Source organism: Canis lupus, chromosome 5, assembly GCF_011100685.1.
Source record: "Canis lupus familiaris isolate Mischka breed German Shepherd chromosome 5, alternate assembly UU_Cfam_GSD_1.0, whole genome shotgun sequence".
In the NCBI taxonomy this organism is placed as follows: domain Eukaryota; kingdom Metazoa; phylum Chordata; class Mammalia; order Carnivora; family Canidae; genus Canis; species Canis lupus.
In genome coordinates, this window is record NC_049226.1 from 40,584,909 (window position 1) to 40,604,115 (window position 19,207).

Here is a 19,207-nt window from a genome sequence, read left to right on the forward strand (position 1 = left end):
CACACTTGATCTTAGCCAGAAGGCCGGAGAGCAGTGTTCCTCGTTGCACAGAAGTGCTCTAGACTAGAAGTGCTGAGACACCAGTTTTTATGTCTAACTTGTGTGTGAACTGATACTTTATAAAATCCAATAAAAAGGAATTGTTGTAAAAATGAAGCAAAAAAAGGACCTACAAACCTCCAAAGTTTTTTTTTTCAAAGTTTTTATTATTAGGTTTAGCAGACATAAACTTATTTTGTTAAATTGCTTGAAGCCTTTTAAAATTTCTTACTTTTAATTTCTGTAATTCTCTCTTTGTGGGCTAGTCCCAGATAATTCATGGTTAGCACTGGTTCTTGCACCACACTCTGAGGGATACTGCCTCGCCTCTGCTTTTATCTTCTGATAGAACTCCTCATTCTTGAATTTAGGATATTAATGAAGCCAGGTGCTTTTGGGAAGGGCTGTATCTTGAATCACACTTGAACACTGCCTCAAGTTAGGCTATAGGAAGTACAATTTAAAATTGAATTAACATTGTAAGCATTGCTATTGAAGAATTAAGAAGCTAGTCTTTGAATTACTCTTTGATCAACAGATCTGGAGCTATAGGACTTTGAAAGACTTAGTAAAATTTCTGAAATCAGTTCCTTAAAAATCAGTCTGTTACCAAGATATGTGAAGAAATAAATGTCTTTGCCAGCAAGTCCCAGATAATGTGATTGCCTCCAAATAAACACAAGAATTAGAAAAACTAACCATCCTGGGTCATGTATTCCAGAAATCAGATTGTACATTTAGAGTTTTAGGATTATCAAGTCAGTGCTCAAAACATAAACTTTTCAAAGTGGAAGTGCTTCTTTGAGGACCAGAGAATCCTACCCTTCTTTCCCCCACAAATTTACCATAGCTATGACCAAACAATGAATCTTTCTTTAGTTTTTTCCATGAACAGAATTGAATGTAATGACCATATTAGTGTCATCAAAACTTGGCTTGGCTTTGAAGTTGAGATGCTTAAGTTATTGTGGTAGGGATTTTAAATATCACTTACTAACAGGTTTTGTGATTTTATTTTACTTGTTTAATAATGAACAAGTGTAGTATTTTTATTAATTGTCATTATTTTTTGAATTTATGATTCATTTTTTCTCTATATTTACTGTTTACATTTCAGGAATTACCCAACTCTGTCTTTTTGGTGATGGAGGTAGGTAGTATACATGCTGCTTAATTTATTTCAGATTCCTTTTGATTAATATATACTTTAAAGTTGACAGATTATTATGGGAAATTTTGAATTAATAAAGTCCATTTAGTGATTTAGATTCTACTTTATAAGGAATATATAATTAAATTTGCTACCATAATTCTGATGTTTTTCAGACTAGATTTACATTATGTAGGAACTATTTTTAATTAAAATTAATTGATCATAGATTGAATTAATCTTGAATCAGTTTTCTTATTTTAATTATTTTTTTCTTTTATGTGTCAGTACTGCAATGGTGGAGACCTGGCAGATTATTTGCAAGGTAATTTTTGTTTGTCTGTCGATGTTCAATAGAGATAGTTACTGTAGTTTGTTTAATCCTGAGAGTTACTTCTGAAATAATGCTGACTCTGTTTTCTGCACTTGCATAGAAACATTCAATAAATATTTGTGTATTTGTTTAAGTGTGATGACTTTGCTGCCCAACTGTTGTTTGTTGTGGTTTTATTCCTAAACCTGTGTATAAGTGCTTACTTTGTGTGTGCCTCTCTCTGGCAGGGTTTGAGAGATGGGTCCTCTCCCCAAGGGAGAAAAAAAAAACAAATAGTTCCCTTCTTCAAAAGACTCTCCTGCATTACCAGCAGTGAACCATTAGTCCTTTTCAAAATAAAAAAATCATAATGTAAAAATATATCTAAGAATGTGTTTATTAATGTGACTCTTCTTATAAATTAAAAAATTACAAAGGATTAATTAAAAGTAACATTGAAATTATTTTGTGGCAGAGGTAAAATTTTAGTACTAGATGGTGCTTGAAATTCTGTATCCAAAATGTATATCTATAGGATGGATATAAGGCATTCAGATCAAATTGTGTCTCCCACAAGTATTTTTTTTTTTAAATTTTATTTATTTATTCATGATAGTCACAGAGAGAGAGAGAGAGGCAGAGACACAGGCAGAGGGAGAAGCAGGCTCCATGCACCGGGAGCCCGATGTGGGATTCGATCCCGGGTCTCCAGGATCGCGCCCTGGGCCAAAGGCAGGCGCCAAACCGCTGCGCCACCCAGGGATCCCTCCCACAAGTATTTTTTAAAATGGTGTTAGATGAGGCCAGCATCTACTTGTTCATCCCTTAAAATGCAAAGGAAATATGCAAAAAAATCTCAACCTTTAAATCGCGGCAGTTGATGGTGACCCTAAGACATCAGTAGGTATACTTACAAGGGTATGGACAATTTACAAGAACATATTAAAAATGTTCAGTTTCACCTAGTAATCGAAGTGTGATCAAAGTGAGCTTTTAAGAATCTTTAAAATACAAAACATTGCTGACTTTGAAAAGCCGAATAGAGATCAATATGAAGAACCCTGGGGGTTCTTGCCCGAGGCTTGTGTCTGCCTGGTGCTGCAGTGGGTGCAGTGGCTCTGGAGCTACTCCTTGGCACCGGGGACCAGACACTCCTTGAATGCCTACACCCCCCACCCCGCCACCCAGTCTGCCACCCTGGAGCTCCTGCCCCGGGGCGGGGGGGGCGGGGGGATGCTTCCGGCCTCCTCCACTTTCCTCACATGGAGGTGCTGCCTGCTGAGCCCCACCCTCCATCAAAGGCCTTGGAGGACCACTTCCCCCACCCCCAGCCCTCTTGAAGCCAGCATACTTTAGGGGAGGCACTGGGGAGATGGGTTTGTCCAGTTGATGGTTGGGAAGGAGGGAGGGAGGATGGGAGGAAACTGGTACTGCCCGCCCCCCATTTAAAGAAATTACAACCAGTCTAAGCTATATGTAAACCCTGCCCTGGTCTCATTTCTGTCCTCCCCCCTTAGAGAAAACTGTTAGCTTGAATTTGGTAGTTTCTTTCATGTGTAGTTTTTGTTTTTCCTAACCAAGATTCTCTTTTCTTTTTTAACTTAATTTGGTAAAAAGATTTTCTCAAGGGCAGCCCGGGTGGCTCAGCAGTTTAGCGTAGCCTTCAGCCCAGGGTCTGATCCTGGAGACCCAGGATCGAGTCCCACGTGGGGCTCCCTGCATGGAGCCTGCTTCTCCCTCTGCCTGTGTCTCTGTCTCTCTCTCTCTGTCTCTCATGCATAAATAAATAAAAAAAAATTAAATAAAAAAAAAGATTTTCTCAAAATGTCATTTACTAGTAGATAGCAGTGTTTTCATTCACTGCTGGTGGAAAGAAGTTCAAGCTAGAAAACACCCTGTTTGTACCTTCTCAGTGACTCGAAAGAAGTTCAAGCTAGAAAACACCCTGTTTGTACCTTCTCAGTGACTCGAGTTCTGTGAGGTTCTCAGTGATCCGGATAAAAGCACCTTTCCCCTGGGGTCAGATTGAGTGCCCTCATTAGAATATCAGCTTCCCTCATTAACACAAGTCCTACTCTCTGACAGAGGCACTGTTACTGGTGTAGCAGACTGAAGTCAGCTCTGAGGGCAGTGTTCTGCATGATGCTGAACTTTGTATTTGATATTTCAGAGCAGGAGTTATAGAACAGGAGACCCTAGAGGGAGGAGTTCATGAGCTTGAATATTGGGAGTCAGACAAGCAGGCTGGTTTACCAACAGTGCCACTCTTCACTTAATTGCTGTGTTTTTGGTTAAGTCATTTAACCAGGGAGAGCTCTGGTCCCTCTCTGCCACAGTGTTTAAAGGAATCCCTTGCAGTTTGAAAACACTCGTAAAGACCTATAAAAGAAATCTGGACCTCAAGTAATTTTCGAGAGTTAAACAGTCCAGTATGGTAGCCAGCAACCTCATGGGGTTACAGACCTCTTGAAATGTGAGCTGGTCTGAAGGTGTGCTGTAAACGTGAACATGTTTGATCTTGAACATTTCAAAGAAGAGAATGATTATATTTCATTAAGTATCATACTGATTACAGGTTGAAATCATATTTTGTGTGTATTAGATTGAATATATAGTATTTAAACCTTTTTTTTTTTTTTACTTTTTGAAATATGGCTACTAGAAAACTTAAAATTATGTATGTGGGTCACATGTTTCTTTTGGAGAGCACTGGTCTAGATGATCTAATGCCATTATATCACAACATGATCATGTAGTCCTTTTATTTGCTTTGATAAGTAAAATGCCATTCACATTTTCAAAAGATAGAAAACAAATTCTTCTGGTTGCAAGTTTTAACAAATTTTAATTATCAAGTCGTACTTTAACGTGAATTCTAGCAGAATACTTTCAGTGTGGCACCTCTGGCTGAGCCTACTCCCTCTGGGCCTACCTTGCTCAAGAATTCATTTATTTGGGAAGAGTTTTGATGTTGGCCATGCCTTTAAAATACGAAGTTTGTAACATGGGAAATTCAGTTTATAAGATTGTGATGAGAAGTGTGCATTCCATGTTCATAGAACTATGTGAATATTTACTATAGTTTTTGTTCAGAAACAGCTTAAACTAGATCATTCATTTCCCCCACCCTGCCCCCCGCCATCCCCAACAGCTGCTTGGACTCTGAAGCAAATAAATTTTGAGTATATTCAGTTGAATGTCATGGGGAAAAAATTCAAGTGTGAAGCAGCTGCAGTCATTTAAAGGAGCCCTAGAATTAAAATGTGAATGAATGAAATGGAAAAGAAAGCTGTCCATTTTAATTTTTGCGAAGTAACTTATTAAGTAAAACATTACAAAAATAAAGATCTACTCATTGGTATGACCCACCAAGTCTGGAAGCATACACTCCATATTTTTAGCTGTGTTTATTTCCAAAGGATGACATATGGAAGATACCACTTTTGATGTTTTAGTGTATTTAGATTTTTTTGTTTGTTTTTAGTAAGCATCAAGAAAAAAGCCCCAAAGAATAAAAAAGGAGGATAGGCTAAGAACAGCCCTCCCCAGAAAAAGTATTTGAGTTTTTTAAACCATGGGGATTTATCTTATTTGAAGGTGTTAAAGACATAAAATGTCATTGTAATGTGTCTACACTGATTTTAAGTGACAGTATGATTTATTCCAAGCATAGTATCTTTGACTTCTTAATTACATATGGAAAGGTTATATAGAACATATTCTAGAGTGGTATGGGCAGAGCTATGTTCACAAAAGTTTTAGTAGATAGCGTCATGGATATTAAATCCCTAATGTAGATTCAAGGAATCACATTTGTGACTTTTAGATCCACTGTAATAAAAAGTTTATATTTGTGTACTGACTATATTTGAGTGCTTGTTCTGTGTCAGGCTTTTTCTAAAGTCTTCATTATTAAAGGTGCTATTTTGTTTGATTGTCACAAGAACCCCATGTAGTGAGTCTGTTTACAGCTTCTCATAGATGAGGAAGCATGCACAGAGCATTCTTCTTCCAGGGTCACCCAGTAAGGAGGTGGAGGAGCTGGGATTTGAAGAAAGGCAGCCTGACTCCAGATTAAGCTGTTAACCGTGATGTGCTCCGGCATACGCACAGACACGCTGTAGCGTTCACCCTCCAGTAATGTTCACAATGTCTCTCTGTAGAAGTGAAAACAAGTTGAAATGTTCCTTCTTATAGGTGTCTACTTACAGGAGATACTGTGGTGGGGTGGGAGAGTTGCTGCAGGGAAGTGAGGAGAGAGCGATGTGGGAACACAGATCCCTGACAGACACACGTGCTGGTAAAGTCCCAGTCTCCCATTCAGAGATTTCACCTGTTTTTAATTTGTGCTCATTTAATGGCTAGAATTAAATATGGATATTTATCCCAGATATTTGGCTAGTAAGAAGGAGAAGTAATTTTTTTAGGCTTCTCGATGGGCCTCACATTTGCTGAGTACCTGTTGTGTTCAGAGTAACGTGGACAGCTTCACCAGTAAAAACAGGAAAGGGAAAAACCCTGGTGAAGACAGGAGATACAAATACAAATCAAGTGAAATGTTTGAGGTGTCTGATATCTTTTCATAGACTTAAATTGTTAGAGTAAAACAAAAAAAAATTTGAATCCCAGTTCTTTATTCCCTCTGTATTCTTAATTCTGTCGATGGAAGATGCAGATGGTATTTGATTTTGTGTGTGCTTAAATATTTGTGCGATTCCTCTTCTACCAGCTAAAGGAACTCTTAGTGAAGACACGATTAGAGTGTTTCTGCATCAGATCGCAGCTGCCATGCGAATTCTGCACAGCAAAGGAATAATCCACAGGGATCTCAAACCACAGAATATCTTGCTGTCATATGCCAATCGCAGAAAGTCCAACGTCAGTGGTATTCGCATCAAAATAGGTAAATAGCCATGTAGTATTTTATGCAAAGGACAGTTTTGAGATTCAGTCGTTCAGATAACTTTTGCTCAACTGTATTAAACTGATGGATTTTGTTGATGTACTCTTGAAATTTTCACTGAGTTCTGTGAAGTACATTTAGGTATGGGAACCCTTTACATTACTAGCAGCATGTGCTAAATCTCAGGCCCAAGGGGCCTGCGTTAGGAACTCCAAACATGACTCCCAGCAGCAAACCCTATTCTGTTTCTCATCAGAGGGAAGCAGTTAGTATAACCATAGTGGCAACAGTTGAGTAACCCCAGCTTTTTACAGCTCATGGGATTTTAACCCAAGGGATCTAGGAGACCATTTAGATCAGCCTTTCTTTTCTTTTTTTTTTTTTTTTTTCAGCCTTTCTTTTCACAATTATTTGAAGCAGTTTGTAATACAGGGTATTTTTTTTTTTAAGTTTTTCTTTTCATTGTTAAAAAAGAAAAATCCAATTTTTCTTTTACCAGTATTTGAAGAAATTTCTGATTTTACGTATGTTACATCCAGATCTGGAGAAGGAAGAAAACGATTCAAATTCTATACCTGGTATTGATATTTAGTGAGAGATGTATTAATGAATCCTTTATTACAATGAGCGTTTTCTCTCCCAAAGCTTAGTGATTGCTCCTTAGTTATAAAACTGGCAGAGCAGTGGCTTGTACAGGTGGTGATCACTACTAGGTCTTAGCTTGTCGAAATTGAGGTACAAACTTTTTTTCTTTGGCAGACAGACTTATTCAATAAGCTGCAAATTTTTCATAATTCCTTTGTGCCCTCTTGTGTCTTGAAGATACATTCTGTGTTAAGTGTGAGTAAAGTATACTTTGTTTTTCTCCTTTTTATTTTGTGAAATAGCGGATTTTGGGTTTGCTCGTTATCTACATAGTAACATGATGGCTGCAACGCTGTGTGGGTCCCCAATGTACATGGTGAGTGTTTTTTGTCCTTACGTGTGTACAGTACAGTGCCATTAGCATTGGAATTTAAGTATGATGCTGGTTTCAAGTAAGATGTGATTTTATGGATAGTCTAGATTGTTATTTATATTACCAACACTGATTATACTATTGATAATGTTGTAAGTCATCTTTTGCTTTAATATAGTGAACTGTAAAAAGTTAATCACTTACCCATTAGTTACTTTTAAAAAAAAAAAAAAAAGATTATTTAGTCATGAGAGACACACAGAGAGAGGCAGAGACATAGGCAGAGGGAGAAGCAGGCTCCTCAAGGGGAGCCTGATGTGGGACTCGATCCCAGGACCCTGAGATCACAACAACTTGAGCCAAAGGTAGATGCTCAACCACTGAGCCACTCAGGTGTCCCATTTTTTTTTTTTTTTTTTCAAGTAGGCTCCACACCCAGCATGGAGTCCATTTAGCTTAAGTTTAAAAAGAAAAAAAAAGTTATTAATAGTAGAAATTTCCGAATACATTAAATGAAAACACAAATTGATGAAGTGTGGTCATGCTATAGTTGATATGTAGTATTAGGGAAAACTTACAAAAAAAACAAACCCTTTTGGGGATCTTTCTTCACCTCTAAGATAAACATGTTCATCTCTTGCATGTTATTTCTCTTGGCAAGATTCCTGGATCATAGAAGGTTTTTCAAGTAGTGTTACATACAGGGAAACCTGAAAAACCTTAGTTCTCCCCTTCATCCTTCCGTATGGATGTTACTATGTCTGAAAGGACAAGGCTGTGAAACTTCCAAACCAATGTGAAGCCTCAAGCCTGGAAATAGCTTAATTATGGAGCTTTAGAATTCTGCAAAGTAAATCTATGTACCTATCTCAATTCTAAGTTTAAAGTGGGCTTATGTTCAATAAGGATTTTCTCTGATCTAAATCAGTGAGAAGCTTACCAGGGATGACTACTAAAAATGGGATTCCTGGAAAATAAAGTTTCAGGGGCTTTGAGCATGTTTGACATTTCTGTTTAATGTTTGTCTGGATTATTGGTATTTTTAAAAAGCAACACCTAGTGAGAGATGGGAAAAGAGCTGTAACAAAGCAGCAGAGAAAACAAATGCCTTTGCTTTTAAGACAGTTCTTATTGTATTTTCATCATAGTTTGTATTTTATTTTAAAAGCTTTCAAATGACAGGAAAGAAAGGGAGTAATACAGCAAACACTTATGTACCTATTGTCCATATTTAATGAAGATAACATTTGGCCATGTTTGCCTTGATCTTTTTTTCTTTTTCTAGAAAGAAATAAAATATTTCAGCAATAGCCCAAGTCCTTTAAATTTTTCCCTCTTCCCATTTTCCACTCTTCTACCCCGGAGTAACCTCTGCCCTGTAGTTGGTGTGTATCTTTCTTTGTTATAGCCTTAGTACTCTTACTGTATTACTGTCCATATAATATATAGAAATATTTGTTTCTATAAATTGCTTCTTTTCAGGCAATGTTGTTTTTGAGATTTACCAGTAAATCCCAGGGTACAAATGTGGTTTAAGTTCACTGCAGAATCATCTGATTAAGGAAATGTCACAGTGTGATCTTGTTTTAGTAGTTTTGTTAGGAGCATGTGTGACCTTTACCAGATAATTTTTTGGTATTGATTATGTAAATAACATCATGCATGTGTCTGCAATGTTTTTATCCCCAGGCTCCTGAGGTTATTATGTCTCAACATTATGATGCTAAGGCAGACCTGTGGAGCATAGGAACAGTGGTATATCAATGCCTAGTTGGAAAACCACCTTTTCAGGTAGCCTGACTTTTTACTTATGTGCTCAGTTTTGGGATCTTCTCGTTTCACAGTTGCCTTTGATTTATGAAACAGGGGATACATTGAAAAAAGCGTTTTTGGTTCCCTTGTGACTTGTTTTGATTTTGTCACAGGCAGAAGCTGCTATAGCGAGCCAGAACATCTTTTGCTTTTGCTTTTTTATTTTTATTTTTTCACTTGCCTTCCCTTTGTAGTTGGCCTGGGTATAAAGCCTGTTCTGTGTTTTCTGGGCTAGTGAAAACTAGCCAGGGTCAGGACTGACAACCTGGTGGGAAATGGTATGACAGTGATAATCACCTCTCGCTTAGCTTCTTAGCTTGGTTTGGGGGCCCTGGACTCCATGTGAGGGCTAGGCCTGGGCTGGGAAGAAAAGCTGGAAACCATCTCCAGCTTTCTATTCCTGCCACTGCTGGGTAAGAAGGAGGTGATAGTTCAGTTCTTATGGAAATTATTCTGAGTGACTCTTCCCTCTTCTCCACTGTCCTCACATCCTGTCAGAAAGAGTCCCTCTAGAACTAATCAGGATGATTCCTCCTGAGTTCATGTTGCCCAGTTACCAAGAGGTTTTTTGAACCTGAAAACTGGAGCAAAGTAAACATATCTGTCCAAGAAAATAATATAAAATCAGTGCCCTAGCCAGTCTAGACACTCAGTTTCTCAGTCTAGCTTGTTTGGGGAGGGGCAGTGGAGGAGTGGCTTTGGTAATCCAGCAGCCCTTACTGGGAGGGTGCTGCTTGTTGCCAGTTGCCAGGGAGGGATTGGAAGGTAGCCACAGCTCCATTCTTGGCTTGCATCATTGGGGGTCCTAAGGTAAAATATACCCTAATTTTACACAATAAGAATGTATGGGTTGGGTGGGCTGGGTAACCTCCAGAGTAGTGGTTCTTAACTCTTCCTAAGTTTCAGGCTTCTCTGAGAGGCTGACCTCAGCAAAGATACACAAAGCCTAGATACGCAGATTTTGCACTCAGGTCTAGAGGTTTTTGAGTTCTAGTGTCCATCTGTGGCTCCTTGCACCATCCACGGCTTTCAGGTTCAGAATGTCTGCTGTCTAGCAATAAGATGAGCATGGATCACATGATTTGAACTGTTTGCCCCTGTTTAGGAAATAAAACTTTTTTTTTTTTTTTAAACAGGCCAATAGTCCTCAAGACCTAAGGATGTTTTATGAAAAAAACAGAAGCTTAATGCCTAGGTACGTGTTCCGTTTTGCTGGGTTTTACTGTCTGTGAACACAACATTCGTTGAGCTCTGGGTTTTACTGGTTTCCGTTCTTGAATCTTTTTTCAGCTGATGGTAACGTGAGAATGTTCATTATAGCAACAAATCAGAGAATTACTGGTGTATCATCGGTTCCTGGATAGTGCTGTACCATTTTCTTTTTCTTGTTTAAAATGTAAAGTATATTTAAAAGGAAAAACTACAGAAGTTTTATGTGCTCTTTGAGGGGAGGGAGATGCAAACAGAAACAGATGTGTGTGAGTGAGGAGGTCAGTTCCTCCCTGGGCCTTCCTTGCTCTCTAGCGTAATACAAGCTTGTTTTGTTATCTTTCCATATCTCTTCCATGGGAGTTTGAATGCTTATGTCGATATTTATACACACGTGTTTATATTTATGTATTTATGCACACGTATTTCAATACAAATTACATCAACTTTGGAAATTGTTCTGCAACGTTTTTTACTCTACAGTGTATCTTAGACATCGTTGGGCAACAGGATATGGAGAACTACTTTATCCTTTTAAATGGCTCATAGAGTTCTGTGATTAGATGTATCATATTTTGTTTAGTCAGATTCTTGTTTTCATTATTTTATTTCTCCAAACAGTGTTTAGTGAAAAGTGTGTGTGTGTGTGTGTGTGTGTGTGTACGTTCACTTCTGTGTATTTCTTTAGGATGGACTCCTAGAAATGAAATTGTTAGACCAAAAGGTATGCCCTCCAAATTGGCCATGCAGCAGTAGAAGAGAGTGCTTGTTTCCCCACGTTTTTACCAACATGGGATGTTATCAGACTGGGTGTCTCACAAACAGAAGAGGACCAATTAGCTATTAATTTAATTTGCACTATTCTCTTTACTAGTAAAGTTGGCAGTCTTCCATTTGTTTAATGTTCTTTTGTAGTTTTTATTCTGTGAATTGCATATTCCTATTACTTATTTTTCTCTTGGTTTATCCTTAATGGATTTTAGGAAGCTGTATTATTTCTCATTTGTATTTGTTTAAGCTGTGCCCTTTTGTAGGCAGAATTAGAGGTGGCTCTTTCTCTAATAGAGAACTCTAGCAGATATTAGAATCAAGCTGAAGATATGTTAAAACTCAAGACTGTGCTTGTGAAGTACTTTATTCCTGCAGATATTCAAACAGATAATAAGTGCAATGCAGGAATCTTCCCGAATGGATATTCTTTGTCAAAGGCAATTGCTTAGGTTTTGGGTTTTGTTTTTGTTTTTCTCCTATAAGGAATGAGGCTTTACCATGATCTTCTTGGTATAAAATGTATTTGTGAAGTTGCATATTATATTTACGTTTTCATTTACCATAATGAAGGCAAAAGTCATGTAGTTAATATGTCTAAACTCACCACTTAGAGTCTTTTTTTTTTTTTTTTTTTTTTCCTTTCTCCCAGTATTCCCAGAGAAACATCACCTTATTTGGCTAATCTCCTTTTGGGTTTGCTTCAGAGAAACCAGAAAGACAGAATGGACTTTGGTAAGTAATATTTTCAAATTTTGTACGCTTTCTAATTTGATTTTTGTGTATCCCAAAAAGATTGTATTTGAAAAGATACTATAGAGTTTTCAGAAGAGAATTAAAGTCAATTTCTTTCTTTATCTTTTTTCTTTCCCTTATTTTGTAAATACTGAGTGCTTGCTGTGTTCTAGGTATAGGGAATAGAGTAATAAATGATAAAGAAAATCCCTGTCTTCATGTAACACATATTCTTGTGGGAGGAGAGACAAACAAATGATAAACTATAATTATGCACCACATAGAAGGTGATAAGTGCCCTAGGGAAGAAGAGGGACGGGAAATGTGAATGGGGGAGAGATTGAAAGTTTAAGTTCCATGAAGCCTTTTCTGAGGAAGTGGCCTTTGAATAAAGACTTGATTGATGGACAGCAGGATAGTGAGAGAGTGGGCGGTGTGCATGTCTGGGGGAAGAGCTTTCCTGGCGGAGTGAACAGCCAGTACAGATGCCCAGAGCTGGGAGTGTGCCATGTACACTGGAGAAACAGTTAGAAGGCCAGTTGAAGACGTGGGCTTTTGCTCAAAGTGTGATGGGGAGAAATTGAGCAGAGGAATAATAGGATCTGACCGATGTTTTTAAAAAAGGATCATTCTGGTTGCCCATTGCGAACAGACTGTGGAGAGAGGTGGTGAGGTAGGGGGAGGACAGAGGCTGGGGCGGGGGCAGTCAGGGGACAGATGAAGGGGCTTAGGCTGGAATCATAGCTGCAGAAGTGGCCAGGAGTCCACTGAATCCTGGGTCTGTTTGGAAGTAGAGGCAGCGGGAGGTACAGATGAATTGGATATGAGAGTGAGAACTCAAAGATGCCTCCAGGGTTTCTGGCATGAGCACGTGAAGCAATGAAATTGTTGGCTACGGACACGGGAAAGGCTGTGTAGCAGAGCAGGTTCTGGGAGAGTCAGGAGCTCAGGTTAGACCTGGTAGACGGAACACATGCATTCAGCATAGGGGTGCAGATGTCAAAAGGGCACTTGGGGTTCAGAGGAGAAATCTAGGCTGGGGATATATTTGGGAGAAGAACTGGAAGGAAGGAAAGGAGGAGAAACAATCCAGCCTCAAAGATGGGGCTTTGAGAGACAAGGAGGCGCAGCTCTGTGTGTGGCAACCCTTCTGAAGCTTGGTTCTCACCAGCGCTGTAGGGCTGCCCGAGAACAGGCTCTGGCTGTTCCACAGAGGCTATGATTTTAGATTTTTAGATTCTAAAGGCAGAAGCCGTATCATTGATTTTGAGCCTTTCTCCTTTTTTTTTTTTTTTTTAAAGATTTTATTTATTTATTCATGAGAGACACAGAGAGAGAGGCAGAGACACAGGCAGAGGGAGAAGCAGGCTCCATGCAGGAAGCCCAATGCGTGACTCTATCCCAGGAGCCTAGGATCACGCCTCGAGCCGAAGGCAGACGCTAAACCGCTGAGCCACCCGGGCTGCCCCCTTTCTCCTTTTATAATTTAATCATTTAGAGCTAAACATTTCTAAGTATTTTAACCTAACAGTCTATTTTTCAAATAATATTTTTCCACTTCTTGTGTAATGAGAGAATTTGGAATGCTTAATACTGTAGGGATTATCCAGTTCTTGAAGGCTTTGAAATGTTTTTCCCTGAAATTGTTTGGGTCTCAGCTCCTCTTTGGAGGACAGTTTGTTAACTTGTTCTTATCAATGTCATGTAAAAGATTGTTCTTATCAATCTTATTCTTACCAACCATACGTTAAAGCACCATGACTTAAATTTAAATGTCAGACCAGAAAAGCTGTAAGCAATGTTCAATGAAAATGCTTATTAACCTTGATCTTGCATTTTTAGAAAAAAAAGTGATTTTTCTGATAGTAATTAGTTGTAATAGTAATAGAGATTTGCAAAAACTTAGTTCAGAGTTTTGGTCCGTTCATGTGTATTACGGAAATCCACATAGGCTTCTAGATAAAATAGACCAGAGTTTGAATCCTAGTCCTTCAACTTGCTAGCTCTTTGACATTAGAGAAGATACATGGCCTTTATGTGCTTTTTCCTTGTCCATAAAAGGAAAGATAATGCCGTGCATTAAGTTTGTGAGTACTAAATAAGCTGGTATGTAAAGCATGCAGTTCTTTGTTCTAGCAAATGCCCTCAGTTGACAACAGCTCTAGAGGTTTCCATATAGGGGACAAGGTGAAATAGTCTGGATATGTACTTTCTTAAAATTCTGTAAAGTTGGAACTAAATTTCAGCACATGCACTTGGTAAATATTTTTTTCTTTCAGAGTGAGAGATTAAATTTAGAGAGTTACTCTATAACCATGAGAGGTATCAGTCAATACTGAAACAACTTAGTCATCAATAATAGCTTTAAAATGATAGATTATATTAATGTATACTTTCCATACCATAGCAATTGATTTGGAATGTGGTTTCAGAGCATTTGCGTTCAGGTTTTTTAAAAATATCTTTTCTATTTTATCCCTATTATGTCCATAAAAATCAGCATAAAAAATCTCATATGTCAAACTAGAATTTATGTATATGTATATTAATTTTTGTTCTAAAAATGATCTTGGATAGAAAACTCATGTTTTTCTTCAAAACCCTCCACAGTTAAAAAAACAAAAACAAAAACAAAAAACCCTCCACACTTCTATTCCTTAGCAGGTTATATAAATGATAATATACTCTGAGTGACTTTTGGTGATTTATTTCAGTGAGACTCACAGGACCCTTCAGAGGAAGATACGTTCGTTAGACGGACCTGAGTTAAGCTTTCCTTGGTCTTGTATTAGCTCATTTAAACCCCCCACACTGGTGTGGTGCTGCCTTCTTGCCTGCTCTGTGAGATTTACTAGCATATAGGTCTGGGACTTCATGACAGATGAGATTATCTTTGTGGGTTTGTAAAGAAATAATGAAATACTTTATACACATAGGAAAGTAAAGAAAGTAAAATAAGGAACAGCCATGTACTCACCTGCTTATTTATCTTTATCTAATTAGCAGGCTTATTGTGTAGGTTTTCTCCTTGGTGGATAGCCAAAATATTAAATCAGGCTAAACAGCTTTTTTTAAAAAAAAAAATGTGAAACCAGCTGTTGGAATATCTCTCTGGGATAGAAGGATCGGATATATTGTATAAATCCGTTGCCTAGATTGCTTCTTAGAACAATTAACAACAGCCTTGCTTGATGTATGTGCTTAGCAAGGGCCTGCTTACAGCCCTCCATGGGATTGTCTATGCGAGGGCAGCATATGTCAGAGCACATAGCTGCTTTGGTTGCTCGGGGCCTGCTGTGTTGGAATGCACTTGTTGCAAAATTTACAATTATTATATCCAATTTTTCGTTAATAATGACTTATAATCTGATCATTTTTATAGATTTATAAAAATAATAGGCTTTTGCAGTGGAAGGAGATGGAGGCTACATAAAGAAGTTAACAATTATTTATGATCTCAAAGATATCCACAAGATTAACCTGTCTGCTAGCCAGCATCAGTCTAAGAGTTGCATTCTCTTTTTTTCATTACAGAAGCATTTTTTAGCCATCCTTTTCTTGAGCAAGTTCCAGTGAAGAAATGTGAGTACCTAATTTTTTTGTGTGTTTTTACTTGCAGAGTGAATGTAGACTTAAGAAAAATTAATATTTTGTGTTACAAAATTTTCGATTTTTTAAAAATGCAAAGTAGGTCTTTTTTTTTTTTAATTCTTATTTATTTATGATAGTCACACACACACAGAGAGAGAGAGAGAGAGAGAGAGAGAGAGGCAGAGACACAGGCAGAGGGAGAAGCAGGCTCCATGCACCGGGAGCCCAACGTGGGATTTGATCCCGGGTCTCCAGGATCGCGCCCTGGGCCAAAGGCAGGCGCTAAACCGCTGCGCCACCCAGGGATCCCTAATTTTCGATTGTGCCTCTTAAGATTTCATTGAGTTTTTCGTCAATACCCGTAACCATACTTATTTAATTACAGTTTTTTTTTTTTGTTTTCCAAATCCAAATTGAAACAGTTTTAGTAATTACAGCAGTTTTAGTTTTATCCTTGGGAGCTGTAATAAGTAGGTGAATGAATTTTTGGTTGGCACAAAGATGTCGTAGTTCTGCCAGGTTTTCTGTGAGACAGTCCGTATAATTGCACTACAGGGTGGTATCTCTCTTCGTGTGTTTCATCCCCCAGCTTGCCCAGTCCCAGTGCCCGTGTACGCTGGCTCTGTCTCTGGAAGCTCCTGTGGTAGCTCTCCATCTTGTCGCTTTGCATCTCCACCAGTAAGTTTTGCTTTTATTAAAAATAATTTCAGAGTTAGGGCTATTACCTCTGTTCATAATGGAGCCTGCAAAAACATTGTGGATATCCTTTTTATGGACAGTGTTTACTAGTGCTGCTGAGGTTTGGGAGAGAGCATCATTGTTGGGTCAGATGGACCTAGATTTGGACCTCTGCCCTCACTTAGCTGTGTAAGCTTCAGCAAGAAATGTCACTTCTCTGGTCCGTTTTCCTCTGAACAGTGAGTATGGTGCTCTCACCTTTTCATGCCCTAGGGGGTTGGAAAGGATGATAATTGTAAAACATACCCATTACAAGTAGATAGGTAATAAATTGTTTATTTTCTCCAACTGTTATGACGTCAGTTTGGATATCTGTTCAGTACATAGAATTACCAGTGGTGGGGAGTGACCTCTGAGCCCATTCCTCTGACCTCAGTTCCCATAATGGTGGTTATCAGTCCTTTAGGAGTTGCTCCACACCAGCCTCTTCCCTCCCTTGGAGTTTCCAGGCCATTTTCTCCATGGCTCTCTTCCATCCAACCTCAGTGCTTCTTCTAGACCCTGACAATTTCTGGTCACTTCCAGTCACTACTTCTTCCTGTTCCACTCTCCCAGGGTTTTACTTTGCCTTCTTCTGACCCTTCTCCCAAATCTCTGTTGCAGTGTGGGTTGTGACCTTGAGTCTTACCCATAAGCTGAAGGTCCAAGGGCTCTTGTGTCCACTATTGTGAATATTTTCCAGATTAGCCTGGTAGACGTGGATTTCTTGAATTCTGCTGGTGGAGGGTGGGGCAGTCATAAAAGGAAGTGTTTGTATAATTAGCGGGTTTCACCTCAGAGATTTAAGAGCATGCGGCTTGGGAGCTTCTACATCCCTCTCTTGCCACATTGACCAGGACAAATGACTTAATCTCTGAGCTTGTTTCTCATATGCAAAGTGAGTGTGATTGACCTGTTTCATGGGGTTTCTTAAGGATAAATGAGCAAAAGCACTTTACTACCATGTCTGGTACTTACAATACTTAGTAAGTGGCAACTGCTATTATTATTATTTTCAAGGGAAACCTAGCAGCCCATAGCTGAAGTAGATGCTGAACCAGCCTCTCACAAGCAGACGAGTCCTAAAACTGGCAAAACACCTTTTTTGCACAACCCTACAGGCTTAAACCAAGTAGGAAAAGCAGACGGGCTAGTAAGACTTAACATTAGATCCTCATGAATTCTTCTCCCTAAGAGGAAAAAAAAATGTTGTGTATTTCCTGTTTCAGTCTAGAATATAAGAAAACACTGGATTTGGAGTGGCTAGGGGGACATGTAGAGGAGTGTAATGACATGGAAAGACAGTTGGCTTTATTTGGAGCCAGGCACAGCTGGCTTCGGCACTGGCCCTGCTGCTTGCTCGCTTTTAACTTTGGTCAAGTCAGTTCCAGAGCTGAGCTATGGCTCCCTCGTTGGTAACACAGGCTTCATGAACCTTTGGTTGAAAAGAGCAGCCATAGTGAGTATGCGATGAACTGTAACTATTATTATGAAGTCTATATTTGATATAGCATGATACATGAGATGAAAAGCAGAGTTTATGCTTGAGAAAGGAGCCATAGGGCAGAATCTAATTGTGGGAGAGTTGTGGGAAAGCCAGAATAAAGGAGCCTGTTTGTAGAATGACTGAGAAAGAGAGGGTCCAGTAGGAGGGACATTGAATTGGAAATTGCTTTGATTGAAGTGGGCAACTTGGTTTTTTTTGTTGGGTGGGGTAGCATTGGAAGAAAGAGCATACTGAGCTAGGTTTGGGCTGCTGGGGAAGAGATGGGAGTGCTAACAGGAGTGAGGACATGCTGGAGGCAGAGAAGAGGTGTATTTAGATGCTAAAAACTTTGGTGGGAAAACTATTTTTAGAAGGCCTTTATTAAGAGCTAATGCTTGGGTGCCTGGGTGGCTCAGTCCCTTAGGCATCCAACTCTTGATCTCAACTCAGGTCTTGATCTCAGGGTCGTGAGTTCAAGCTCTATATTGGGCTCCACACTGGGCGTGGAGCCTACTTAAAAAAAAAAGCTAAAAAAAAAAAAAAAAAACAACACCGTAATGCTTGAAGTAAAAATAAAAAAGGAAAAAGGAAAGCTGGGGAATAAAAGGAAATCAAGAATGTTTCTGTATAATTTCCAGGTACTGAGATGGTTTAGTAGGCCTTGCTTTTATTTTAATCTAACAAAAGTAAGGTGATTTTGTACATATGTCCCCTTCCTTCCTACAGCTGGAGTAGATTCTCATATGGAAGGTTGATACACACAGGCATGCACATGTAACATTCTCTTTCTTATATTCTCACACAAATATCCAGCTGCTGCTTTATCCCAGAGAAATCTTTGAAAGGAAAAAAATCCAAATCTGTCTTTCAATTATGATACCAGCTATAGTTTAAATGCTATTTAGATAATATTTCTTGAATATTTATTGGTTTCATAACATTTATTATTAAATACCTACTTAGCGTAAGGTTCTGGTTGATAGTAATGATAGTAATAAATGAGCTTACATTAAGGAGCTTTTAATTTAGCTGTGTGGAGAAGAGATAGAAATCAATCATTGTTAGAAGCATATGTGTATGCCTCTTTATTGCCTGTGGGAATGTGAATGAGAGCATGAAATCAGGTCAAGAGCTCAGAAAGGCTGCTCAGGGGAGGGCATTGAGCTGCGTTTTGAAGAAAGACTAAGCAAAGTGAATTAGTAAAAGAATGGTATTGTAGGCAGAGGAATCCCTATTCATGAAGTCATGGAAACATGACCCACTGAAAGGACTCTGTAACCCCCATGCCCACTTAAATTTCCTAGAATTAAGTGAAATTAAAATTTTTTTTCCTGTTCATGTTAGCCACATTTCAAGTGTTGAATAGCCATCTATAGCTAGTAGATCTATACCACACTGGACAGCTTAGATGTAGAACTTCTCCATCATTGCTGGAAGTTCTGTGGACGAGGCTTCTCCGAGCAGTCCAGGCTGGTGGGTATAGAGAGTATTGGTGGTGTGGGGAGGGGGAGGTAAAGTCAGGCAGG

General features: G+C 38.8%; 1 protein-coding gene and 1 long non-coding RNA gene across 5 annotated transcripts in view; one reads left to right on the forward strand and one right to left on the reverse strand.

The window, feature by feature from the left end:
- The window catches only part of ULK2 (unc-51 like autophagy activating kinase 2), an 82,408-nt gene that overhangs the window by 13,879 nt on the left and 49,322 nt on the right, over positions 1–19,207 (forward strand). For all 4 annotated transcript variants that reach the window (XM_038537031.1, XM_038537032.1, XM_038537033.1 and 1 more), the window contains exons 4-12: positions 1,157–1,189; positions 1,478–1,514; positions 6,232–6,405; positions 7,293–7,366; positions 9,053–9,154; positions 10,312–10,370; positions 11,805–11,887; positions 15,422–15,469; positions 16,068–16,156. In XM_038537031.1, coding sequence (XP_038392959.1) covers positions 1,157–1,189; positions 1,478–1,514; positions 6,232–6,405; positions 7,293–7,366; positions 9,053–9,154; positions 10,312–10,370; positions 11,805–11,887; positions 15,422–15,469; positions 16,068–16,156 — 699 coding nt within the window. The remainder of the gene's footprint in view (positions 1–1,156; positions 1,190–1,477; positions 1,515–6,231; positions 6,406–7,292; positions 7,367–9,052; positions 9,155–10,311; positions 10,371–11,804; positions 11,888–15,421; positions 15,470–16,067; positions 16,157–19,207) is intronic.
- Positions 1–19,207, reverse strand: part of LOC119871861 — a 54,964-nt gene that overhangs the window by 9,681 nt on the left and 26,076 nt on the right. The window lies entirely within an intron of this gene.